This window comes from Hypanus sabinus, chromosome 8, assembly GCF_030144855.1.
Source record: "Hypanus sabinus isolate sHypSab1 chromosome 8, sHypSab1.hap1, whole genome shotgun sequence".
NCBI classification, from domain to species: domain Eukaryota; kingdom Metazoa; phylum Chordata; class Chondrichthyes; order Myliobatiformes; family Dasyatidae; genus Hypanus; species Hypanus sabinus.
In genome coordinates this window covers 15,754,088-15,766,922 of record NC_082713.1, presented here as the reverse complement: position 1 = coordinate 15,766,922, position 12,835 = coordinate 15,754,088, and the positions used below count along the sequence as shown (strand labels likewise).

The 12,835-nt window shown below is 41.0% G+C and overlaps 1 protein-coding gene across 1 annotated transcript in view; it reads right to left on the bottom strand.

Moving 5' to 3' along the window:
• Window positions 1-12,835, bottom strand: part of il1rapl2 (interleukin 1 receptor accessory protein-like 2) — a 658,932-nt gene that overhangs the window by 25,480 nt on the left and 620,617 nt on the right. Inside the window, exons 8-9 of the mRNA XM_059976475.1 lie at window positions 8,294-8,437; window positions 87-257 (exon numbers count right to left, since the gene is read on the bottom strand). Of these exons, the coding sequence (XP_059832458.1) occupies window positions 87-257; window positions 8,294-8,437 (315 nt within the window). The remainder of the gene's footprint in view (window positions 1-86; window positions 258-8,293; window positions 8,438-12,835) is intronic.

Sequence of the window (12,835 nt, the reverse complement as noted above, 5' to 3'; positions counted from 1 at the left end):
AACATATTCTAGCTGTGAAATAAACTGTAAGGCTTTATGTAATATCAACACATTAAAAAACATGTGAATAAATTATGTTTACTTACTTCCACTTGGCATTAAATCCCTGTCAGGAATAAATAATTTGTACCCATAATGTTTCTCCAGTACATCTGGTAGAATTTCCAATGCGAACTGTTCTTCCTTCCTGTTGTCCTGGGTGAGTGAATCCGGGTCGATTTTGGTATATGACAGATATGCATCATATTCCTTATTATCTAGAGAGATTATAAAGGAGGAGTTGATATGACAATTAGGTCCACAAACCATCCCTACACCCTTCCAGTATTAAATCAGAAGAATATTGTATACAAGTTTAATTGAGACTAATTGAACCTCTTAACTGCTGAATAAACTCCTCTTGGGCTTCCAGCTGCGTATAGGTATCAATTTTAGCTGATGATTTGATGACAAACTCTGCCACCTTCATCAGGGATGATACCTGGGCATGTCTAGTCTGGAGGAATATAAACCCCCATACCCCTGTCGTCCCTCTCTCCTGATTGGTTAGTTCTCATCCAATCAGATTTCCACTTTGCCACCTTGTTTATAATTGAATTCCAGTTCTTACTTCAAGAGGCACCTTTGTCTTCCTTAAAATTATTTTCCTCTAGTTTTAATTCAATGGCTTCCCTCATCAGGTGGTTCAAAAAGTCACTGGTGCAGCACAGTAGTTTTGTGCCATTGAAGTCAATCCTATGGCCATAGTGAATGCTCAAATCACAGTTCATGTAGGTTAAAGATGCCCTGTGACTCAGGACGGATGGTATTTACTGGGTTCTCTCTGTGAATGCAGAACAGCATATATTGGCCACACAGGATGCTTGGTAGAAACCCACATCAAAGAGCCCAGGCGATTTATCCACTTGGGTAACCCAGAGATATCGGCAGTAGGAGAACACAAACAAGTGCAACTGATGCTATTTATAAACTCTTCATTCTAAGCATGGTGTAGTGTCTAATGGGAACAGAAGTGCTTGCAAGTGATGCTACTTAGAATCTGTTTGGCAACCGTCTCCAAACCTTAATAAGCCGCACAGTGTCCCAAATAAACAAAGTGAATCCCGGCAATTTTCTTGATTAGTTTCTGTTCTTTAAGAGCTGTCCCAAATAAATGACTGCTCTGATTAACCAATAGCCCAGATCACCAGTATTCAGAGGTCACTGTCTTTATATACCCTTTATATGTATATGTATATACAAATGTATATGTATATTTTATGTATTGCACTGTACTGCTGCAGAAAAGCAACACATTTTATGACATATGTCAGTAATAATAAACATGATTCTAATTCTGCCAGTCACCTCTTCTGGAATGCTCAAAACCTCATTGTAAACATCCAAGCAACACGGCCATCCAAGATAACCCCCAAATCCCATAGCAGGTGGGAAAGGTCAATTACTATGCCTGGGAGCAGCTGAGATTCTGTGGGAGGAAAGGCACTCTCTGATTGTGTAGAAGGAGCTTGACTGACAATTGACAGCAAGTGCGATAAGAAGCAGGAGCTGAATCTCTGCCACTTATCCTCATTCCACAGCAGGTGGAAGTAGGTGCATTGTTACCAGATGCGGTTATGAAGAACTCTATAAGCTTGTCCGTTGAGAGCTCATACTGTGAAGAAGAAATTATTTAATATTCAATGTTTAAACCCATCTAAAGTCATTTAAATAAAACGAAACAAAAGTTGATTAATTGCAAGTCCACCTTTCTCTTTCATATGTATTTATTGATCAATTGAGACACAACGCAAAATAGAGCCTTCAGGCCCCTTGAGCCATGGCACCCAGCAATTCCACGATTAAATCCTAGACATCATGGATCAATTTACAATGAGCAATTAACCTATCAACCAGTACATCTTTGGACTGTTGGAGGCAACTGGAGCACTTGGAGGAAACCAACACGATCATGGGAAGAAATTTAAACTCCTTACAGTCAGCAGTGGGAATTGTACCCAGGTCGCCTGTACCGTTAAGCGTTGTGCTAACTACTTGGCTACCGTGTCACTCATAAACATTATCGAGACTTACACTCAGCGGCCAGTTTATTGGGTAGACCTGTGCACCTACTCATTAATGGTAAATATTTAAGCAGCCAAGCATGTTGATCGGACCCAATAGGTACCTAATAAAGTAGCTATTGAGTGTATTTTAAATATCCTTGATTTTTTTTAGCTCTACTATACACACAATGGGACTTGATAAAACAAGCCTCGTTCATTCTAGAAAAAGCGAATAGTTTACTGTACTGAGTGCTAACCACTTCTGTGTCTTGGACTGTCACTGTTCTGCTAAATTCATAAAGCACTCTATTCTACTCTTAAAGTAGAGAACATTAGGTTTATCCCAAGAGATTTGGGTTTATGCTGATGTTAAGGAATGTACACTTGGAGCTAGGCAAATAAAACTCCTGTGAGCATTTGTGATCTCCAAAGTAAGTACAGGTCATGCATTAAATTGACTATCACAGACTCTCAAAAGCATTGAATTGTTTTATATTTGCTAAGTGGCACAGATATAAAGAGAAAATAAAAAGGCTTTTGGAAGGCATTCTAAGGGACAGGATATGTAAGTATTTAGATAGACTAAGCATGATCAGGAATCGCCAACATAGCTTTCTGCATGGTCGGTTGTGCCGAGGCAATCTTACAGTCTTTTTGAGCAGCACACCAGGAAAGGCAGGGGACTCTGTCCACTGAGCGAGCTTCTGGCACATTGGCCTTCAAAAATCAGAACAGTGAATGCAGGAGTTGAGATGTCAGGTTGAGGTTGTATAAGAAATTGGTGAGGCCAAATTTGGAGAACTGCGTGCTGCTCTGGTCACATACCTACAGGAAAATTGTCAACAGAAATGAAAAAGTACATGGAAAATTTACAAGGATGTTGCTGGTACTTGACCTGATTTATAGGGAAAGGTTTATTACTTGGAGTGTAGGAGAATGATGGGAGATTTGACTGAGGTACACAAAATTATGAGGTGTATAGCTAGAGTAAAAGTAAGCAGGTTTTTTTCCAACAACTGAGGTTGTGCTAACCTAGAGGTCATAATTTAAGGGAGAAGGGTGAAATATTTAAGAGGAACCTGAGGGAGAGTTCCTTCACATAGAGGGTGGTGCTAGTGTGGAACCAACTGCCAGTGTAAGTGTTGGATGTGGGTTTGATTGCAACACTTAACAGAAGTTTGTAGGACTACATGGTTGGGAGGGATATGAGGACCACAGTCCAGGTGCAGGTCAATGGGAATAGACAGAATAACAGTTCTGCACCGACTGGGCTGAAGGGCCTATTTCTAGTCTGTTGTGCGCTATCACCCCATGATTCTAGTCATAGAATAACTACAACAGAGAAAGAGGATATTTGGTCCATGAAGTTCATGCCTACTGTCTGTAGAGAAAACTAATCAGTCCTATTTCCCCCTTTCTTTTCATATCATCCTTCAAATGATTTCTCGAGTCCCTATTCGTATCCCTTGTGAAGGTCTTATTGATAGTATTTTCACAAATTTTACAGGCGTTACATTCCAGAAGCTAATCACCTCCAAGTAACACAGATTTCTCTGAACTACTTCAACATCTTTTGCCCTTTACTGTTCCTCTCTGTGCCCTGGCCTGTGAATCAGTTGCTTGTGAACACTTTCTTAGTAATTCCCCACGTATTCCTGATCTCTGGTGCATTTGTATAGATACTTCAAATTTCACCCCTCCCTTCCCCCAACTTCTAACAGCCAAAAATGAATTTCTGAATCAAGAGCACATCAGTAATGGTGTTGTTGTGGATAAGTTAACAGAAATGAAACTCAGTGGCCTAGATTAACATGCCTGAGATGCAAGTTCGAATCCCACCATAGCATGCATCTATTTATTTAAAGATAGAACTTGGGAGAGACCCCTCTGACCCAACAAACCACATGACCTGGCAACCCACCTACTTAACTACAGCCCAATCAAAGGACAATTTACAATGACCAATGAATCTACTAACTGGTATGTCTTTCTAATCAGGGAGGAAACCTGGGCACCTAGAGGAAACCTACGCATTCATGGGGAGGAGGACAAACTCCTTATAGACAGTGTCAGAATTGAAATCCGATGCCACAAGCTGTAATAGCTCACACTAATCACCACACTACTATGGCGCTTGGACATAAATCTGTGGACTTTAAAAACAATTTTAGTGTTAAAGTCTTCTTTGACAGTGAGGTATGCCAAGTGGGACATGGCCTCAATAAGCTTTCAAATGTAACAGTGGTCACACCATTTCTTGTTTTATTGTTCATGACAGAATGGACAGCTAGAGACTATTTCCCAGGGAGGAGATGACTACTACGGGGAGACATCAATTTAAGGTGATTGGTGGAAAGTATAGGGGGATGTCAGAAGTAAGTGATTTGGTGCTGAGAGTGGAGGATGCATGGAAAGTGCTGGTAGAGGAAGCTACATTAGGGACATTTAAGAGACTCTTAGATAGGCACATGGACAATAGAAAAGTGAATGCTATGTGGGAGGGAAGGATTAGATTAATCTTAGAGTTGATAAAAAGGTCAACACAACACTGTGGGCTAAAGGGCCTGTACTGTGCTGTGCTGTTCTAAGTTCTGCTTTCTATGAAGTACTCCTGATGACCAGGTGGGAGTTGGCTTCAGGTAGGAGCCACCTAAAGTGAGTCCAGACTTGGCACTTAGGGGTCACACAAGTCTATTTGATCCCCACTACTTGGAAATACCAGGCAATTATTCACAAAGCTATTTGAGGGACCTTATTTTATGCAAATTGTCTGTGTAATGCTTGTTTATTGGGAAGGCCAAACATGCTGGAATCTAGAAAATAAAACAAAACACTGGAAAACTTCAGTGGGTCAAACAGCATCTGTGGAGGCAGAAGGTGTAAGTCATTGTTTTGAGTCAAGGCTCTGTTTCAGGGTTAAGTAGAAAGTTGAAAGATTACCAGTACATAGCACAAGACAGGGAGGAATGAGATCGGGGCTGGAGGGTGATGGTGGAACTGGATGGGGAGGATATGAGGAGCAGTTAGAACCAAATGGAACAGTAGCCTCTGATGATGTCCTACCTTCATCATTTTATTCCATGTATCATCTACCAGAGTTCATACATCCCTACATACTATCAATACACTGGCTATCCATCATCAAAGACCTCCAGCATCCAGGCCATACTCTCTTCTTGCTGCTGACATTGTGTAGAATCGGGGTTCCTAACCCTTTACATGCCATGGACATTAATAATTAACTGAGGGATCTGTAGATCCCAGTTCAGGAACCACAGGTGTAGGAGGTATTGGACTACCATGTTCAAGAACAGTTATTACCCTACAACCATCAGGCTCCTGAACCAGTGTGGTAGCTTCACTCACCTCAACTCTGAACTGATTCCACAACCTACTGACTCATTTTCAAGGACTTTCCAACTCATGTTCTCAGTATTATTTAATTATTTTTATAAACACAATTTATTTTCTTTTATCCATTAGTTATTTGTTAGACTTTATGTATGGTTTTTCATAAATTCTATTGTATTTCTTTATTTTCTTCTAAATGCCTGCAAGAAAATCAGTCTCATATACAGACTTTCATAATAAATTTACTTTGACTTTGACTTTTATTTTTCCTCTTCAATTCACTGACTTGGAAAATAAATTCACAACTTTTGTCTCCACAGATGCTGCTTAACCTGCTGAGTTCTTCCCATTTTAATGTCAGACTTTGACATTGCAATCAGCGAGTTGTTTTCTGTTAGTCTCCCTCTTACTGCATAACACCTCTCTGCCCATTATTAGGGAGAGACAGTCTGGGTATGTCGAATTGTCAGGTGAACGATTATTTTTTGCTGTACTGCAGATCATGGTCTTTCTTGTGGGCTCTGCTATTGCTTTCTTGGCGGGTAGAGGGTGCTGAAGTAAATGGGGAAGGGGAGGAGAGGGTCAATGCTTTGCTGCTTGGGGGGTGAAATGGGGGGGTTTGGGGTTCCAACATTTTTATGGTCACTCACTCTTTGGGGCACCCTTCTGTTTTTGTGGATGTCTGTAAAGGGCAATAATTTCAGGTTTTATATTGTATACGTTCTGTGATACTAAATGGAACTATTGAACTATTTATTAAGATGTGGATATCACCAGTGAGATCAGCACTTATAGCCTTCCCTAAATTGTTCTGAGCCATGCAACATGCTGGTCCACTTCAGGACTTTGAGTTGTGCTAATGAATGGCAGGAATACACCCAGTGGCCACTTTATTAGGTATACCTGTACACCTGCTTGTTAATACAAATCTGTAATTAGCCAATGATGCGACAGCAGTTCAATGCATTAACCATGCAGACATGGTCAAGAGGTTCAGTTGTTGTTCAGACTAAACATCAGAATGGGAAAGAAATGTATCTTAGTGACTTTAATTGTTGGTGCCAGATGGGGGGGGTTTGAGTATCTGAGAAACTGCTGATCAACTGAGATTTTCAAACACAACAGTCTCAATCATTTACAGAGAATGGTGCAAAAAAACAAAATAAAAAAAAAAAAATCCCGTGAGCAACTGTACTGTGGGTGAAAACACCTTGAAATGAGAGAAGTCAGAGGAGAATGGTCAGACTGCTTCAAGCTGACAGAAAGGCAAAGGTAACTCAAATAACCACACATTACAACAGTGATGTGCAGAAGAGCATCTCTGAATGCACAACATGTCGAACCATGAAGTGGATGGGCTACAGCAGCAGAAGACCATGAATGTACACTCTCTTGGACACATTGTACCTAATAAAGTGGCCACTGAGTATATATCAACAAATCAGGATGATGTGCCATAAGGAAGGTCAATCTCTCAAGCACCTAATGCTTGTAATCTCCTTGGCAGTAGGGGTCACAGTTTTGGCATGTGTTCTGAGCTTTAGAGAAAAGTATTACTCTGTTACTTAAAATAAATTAATTGTTTTCCCAATAGTCTTTCATGAATGTTAGAAAAAATGAACCTTATGAAGGAGGGGGAGACAATAGACTTCTTTGAAGTTCAGTGGTGTCTGTGACATAAGTTGAATTCACACTCACACACACTCAAATGTATAATTGCACAGATAAACAAAGCATGCATGCACGTGCGCACACACACACACACACACACACACACAGAAATAGGATAGAACTGACAGAGGAGGTCTGGGATGAGTGTGTAAAGAGTATACATGATTGTTCGGTCAACGTCAGACACAGACTTATACAGTTTAAAACGATACATAGACTCCATTATTCTGAAGAAAAGTTGCACAGCTTCTATCCTGATGTTTCACCAGTTTGTAATAGATGTAAATCTGAGAACAGTAATTTGTCACATTCATTCTGGTCATGTTGTAAGCTTTATGTATACTGGAAAAGTATTTTTCACTGTTTCTCTGAGGCTTATGGGAAGCAGTGGGAACCGGACCCGCTCATCGCCATCCTTGGGGCAACAAGCTCCCTATCTTCAGCCAAAAAGTATGAAAAAATGGCTGTATTGTTTGGAATGGTGATTGCTAAGAAGTTCATCCTGCAAATGTGGAAAATGGACTCTGTGCCTACGTACGATCTGTGGATGAGAGAACTGGCAAACACTTTACATTTGGAGAGACCGAGACTATGTAGTGAGGACAGAGGGGACATCTTTGAAAGGATATGAGGCCCTGTATTGGACTTTCTTACAGGGTGAGGACTGAGGTTTTTTTGGTGTGGTGCACCTCTGCTGTGTATGTTTACTTTTGCTTTATATTATTCTTTTTCGCTACTCAATATTTAATTTGATTTTGTTATGGTTGTGGTTTTTGTGGATGGCTGTATTTTTTTTGTTGTTTGTAGAAAAAAAAGAATAAAAGATATTATATAAAAAAAGAGCTGTATTTTAAACACTCTTCTTCTCAACATAACTAACTGACTTCTGCTTGGGATAACATGACGTAATGTAACACAGAAATTGCCTCGGTGTGAATGGTAATACAAATTACTTGACAATCACACTTAGTTGGACATTTTATTAAGTTTACAAAATATACAGCTCAGTTAGCCTGTCATCCATATTGAGTAATATATTTTATCTCACTTATACTTTCTGTTGACAAATGGTTACAACAATGCCTAGTGACACCCTGGGTTTGCAGAAAAATAAAACCGCTAATGCAATACGTAATACCCACTCCTCCTCCAAATGAACAATGAGTTGAAATACACGACTTTTGTTGCTGATCATCAGAGAAGTGCGACTTTGTTCAAATGCTTACCATCTTCTGTTTCGTCACTTCCAAAATGGCTCCGGTAAAAGAGCATCATCTCGATATTGTAGCATTTGTAAATGATTACAAGGAAGGAGATAAGGAGAAGGATTGCTCCCAAACCACCTGCGAGCTCCACTCTGTACATTAGGTCTGGAATAAATTAGAGGGTAATGGTGTCACAAAATATTTATTTGCTGCAAAACACAGGCATAGTTCAACAACAGCAATAACAAAAAAGATATACTGCAAACTATTAAACAGCAGGTCTTCGTGGTTAATGCGGTTAAGGACTTACAGACCATGGCACAAGATTCAGTAGCCAGGCTTAAAGGTCGTAGTAATGGCATGAATATTGAAGACGAGGTAAGGAACATGCTCTGATTTATAAAGGCCAGCACACCAAAAACTTTCTTCACCACCCTATCCATATGAGATTCCACCTTCAGAGAACTTTGCACCATTATTCCTAGATCACTCTGTTCCACTGCATTCCTCAATGCCCTAACATTTACCATGTATGTTCCTACCAAAATGTAGCACCTCACACTTATCAGCATTAAACTCCATCTGCCATCTTTCAGCCCACACTTCTAACTAGCCTAGATATCTCTGCAAACTTTGAAAACCTACATCATTATCCACAACGCCACCTATCTTAGTATCATCTGCATACTTACTAATCCAATTTACCACCCCTTCATCCAGATCATTAATGTATATGACAAACAACATTGGACCCAGTACAGATCCCTGAGGTACACCACTAGTCACCGGCCTCCAACCTGACAACAGTTATCCACCACTACTCTCTGGCATCTCCCATCCAGCCGTTGTTGAATCCATTTTACTACTTCAATATTAATACCTAACGATTGAACCCTCCTAACTAACCTTCCGTGTGGAACCTTGTCAAAGGCCTTACTGAAGTCCATATAGACAACATCCACTGCTTTACCCTCTTCAACTTTCCTAGTAACCTCTTCAAAAAAATTCAGTAAGATTTGTCAGACATGACCTTCCACGCACAAATCCATGTTGTCTGTTCCTAATCAGACCCTGTCCATCCAGATAATTATATACCATCTCTAAGAATACTTTCCATTAATTTACCCACCACTAACATCAAACTTAAAGGCCGATAATTGTTAGGTTTACTCTTAGAACCCTTTTTAAACAATGGAGCAACAAACATTCTGCTTGAATAACTTAACAGGTTGAACAGCATCTGAGGGACAAAAGGAATTTGGGTTTTATATTGAAGTTGTAAAAGACATTGGTGATGTCTAATTTGGAGTAATGTGTGCAGTTTTGGTCATCTGCCAACAGGAAATGCCGGCCGGAAGTATGATACTGGTGCAGCGCCAGACTTCGAGGCAAGCAGTCCTGAGTTGGAATCCGGCCAGCTCCGTGCACGCTTTCCATCTGTGCTGCGTTGAGCATCAAGCTAGCAACCTGATCTCATAAAAAAGTCAAATGCTACAGAAATGGTAAGAATGCTGCCCAGTGTGCTGCAAGGCGTGACAAGGAACACAACGGCAGGAAATATATCAATAAGATTGAAAGAGTACAGAGGAAATTTACAGAGATATTGCCAGGATGTGAAGACCTGAGCTACAAGAAAAGGTTGAATGGGTTAGGACTTTATTCTGTGAAGCTTAAGAGAGTGAGATGAGATTTGACAGAGGTATACAAAATTGTGAGGGTATAGATAGGGTAAATGCAAACAGGCTTTATCCACTGAGAAACACACACAAAATGTTGGAGGAACTCAGCAGGTCAGGCAGTATCTATGAAAGAGTCGATGCTTTGGGCCGAGACCCTTCATCGGAGTTTGGGTAAGACTAGAACTAGAGATTAAGGGTTTACGGTGAAAGGTGAAATGGTTAGGAAGACCGTTAAGGGGAACTCTTTCATTCAGAAGGTGGTGAGAGTGTGGACCGAGCTGCCAGTGGGAGTGATGGATGTGGGTTCGATTTCAACATTTAAGAAAAGATTAGATAAGTACATGGATGAGGTATGGAGGGCTATGTTTCAGTGCAGCTTGATGCAACTGGGCAGAATAGCAATTTGTCATGGACTAGGTGGATGAAGGTCCTGCTTCTGTGCTGTAGTGCTCCATGTCTCTATGACTCTATGAGTATCAGAGCTTCCTTTCTTTTTCAAACTCCCCTTCAGTCCTGCTGCAATAGACAATAGACAATAGGTGCAGAAGTAGACCATTTGGCCTTTCGAGCCTGCACCGCCATTCTGAGATCATGGCTGATCATCTACTACCAATACCTGGTTCCTGCCTTGTTCCCATATCCCTTGATTCCCCTATCCATAAGATACCTATCTAGCTCCTTCTTGAAAGCATTCAGAGAATTGGCCTCCACTGCCTTCCGAGGCAGTGCATTCCAGACCCCCACAACTCTCTGGAAGAAGAAGTTTTTCCTTAACTCTGTCCTAAATGACCTACCCCTTATTCTCAAACCATGCCCTCTGGTACTGGACTCTCCCAGCATCTGGAACATATTTCCTGCCTCTATCTTATCCAATCCCTTAATAATCTTATATGTTGCAATCAAATCCCCTCTTAATCTCCTCAATTCCAGTGTGTACAGGCCCAGTCTCTCTAACCTCTCTGCGTAAGACAGTCTGGACATCCCATGAATTAACCTTGTGAATCTACACTGCACTTCCTCTACAGCCAGGATGTCCTTCCTTAACCCTGGAGACCAAAACTGTACACAATACTCCAGGTGTGGTCTCACCAGGGCCCTGTACAAATGCAAAAGGATTTCCTTGCTCTTGTACTCAATTCCCTTTGTAATAAAGGCCAACATTCCATTAGCCTTCTTCACTGCATGCTGCACTTGCTCATTCACCTTCAGTGACTGATGAACAAGGACTCCCAGATCTCTTTGTATTTCTCCCTTACCTAACTCTACACCATTCAGATAATCATCTGCCTTCCTGTTCTTACTCCCAAAGTGGACAACCTCACACTTATTCACATTAAGTATCATCTGCCAAGTATCTGCCCACTCACCCAGCCTATCCAAGTTACCCTGAATTCTCCTAACATCCTCATCACATGTCACACTGCCACCCAGCTTAGTATCATCAGCAAACTTGCTGATGTTATTCTCAATGCCTTCATCTAAATCGTTGATGTAAATCGTAAACAGCTGTGATCCCAATACCGAGCCCTGTGGCACCCCACTAGTCATCACCTGCCATTCCGAGAAACACCCATTCACTGCTACCCTTTGCTTTCTATCTGCCAACCAGTTTTCTATCCATGTCAATATCTTCCCCCCAATGCCATGAGCTCTGATTTTACCCACCAATCTCCTATGTGGGACCTTATCAAATGCCTTCTGAAAATCGAGGTACACTACATCCACTGGATCTCCCTTGTCTAACTTCCTGGTTACATCCTTGAAAAACTCCAACAGATTAGACAAGCATGATTTGCCCTTGGTAAATCCATAATGGCTCGGCCCAGTCCTATCACTGCTATCTAGATATGCCACTATTTCATCTTTAATAATGTACTCCAGCATCTTCCCCACTACTGATGTTAGGCTGACAGGACGATATTTCTCTGTTTTCTCCCTCTCTCCTTTCTTAAAAAGTGGGATAACATTAGCCATTCTCCAATCCTCAGGAACTGATCCTGAATCTAAGGAACATTGGAAAATGATTACCAATGCACCCGCAATTTCCAGAGCCACCTCCTTTAGAATGCAGACCATCTGGACCTGGGGATTTGTCAGCCTTCAGTCCCATCAGTCTACTCATCACTGTTTCCTTCCTAATGTCAATCTGTTTCATTTCCTCTGTTACCCTATGTCCTTGGCCCATCCAAGGTCTGGGAGATTGCTTGAGTCTTCCCTAGTGAAGACAGATCTAAAGTACTTATTAAATTCTTCTGCCATTTCTCTGTTTCCCATAACAATTTCACCCAATTCATTCTTCAAGGGCCCAACATTGTTCTTAACTATCTTCTTTCTCTTCGCATACCTAAAAAAGCTTTTGCTATTCTCCTTTATATTCCTGGTTAGCTTGTGTTCGTACCTCATTTTTTCTCCCCGTACTGCCTTTTTAGTTAAGTTCTGTTGTTCCTTAAAAATTTCCCAATCGTCTGTCTTCCCACTCACCTTAGCTCTGTCATACTTCTTTTTTAAATGCTATGCAATCTCTGACTTCCTTTATCAACCACTGTGGCCCCTTTCCCCCCTTTGAATCCTTCCTTATTTGGGGGATGAACTGATTTTGCGCCTTGTGCATTATTCCCAAGAATACCTGCCATTGCTGTTCCACTGTCTTTTCTGCTAGGATATCCATTCATTAAACTTTGGCCAGCTCCTCCCTCATGGCTCCATAGTCTCCTTTGATCAACTGCAACACTGACACCTCCGAGCTGCCCTTATCCTTCTCAAATTGCAGATAAAAACTTATCATATTATGGTCACTACCTCCTATTGGCTCCTTTACTTCAAGATCGCTTATCAAATCCTGTTCATTACACAACACTAAATCCAGAATAGCCTTGTCCCTGGT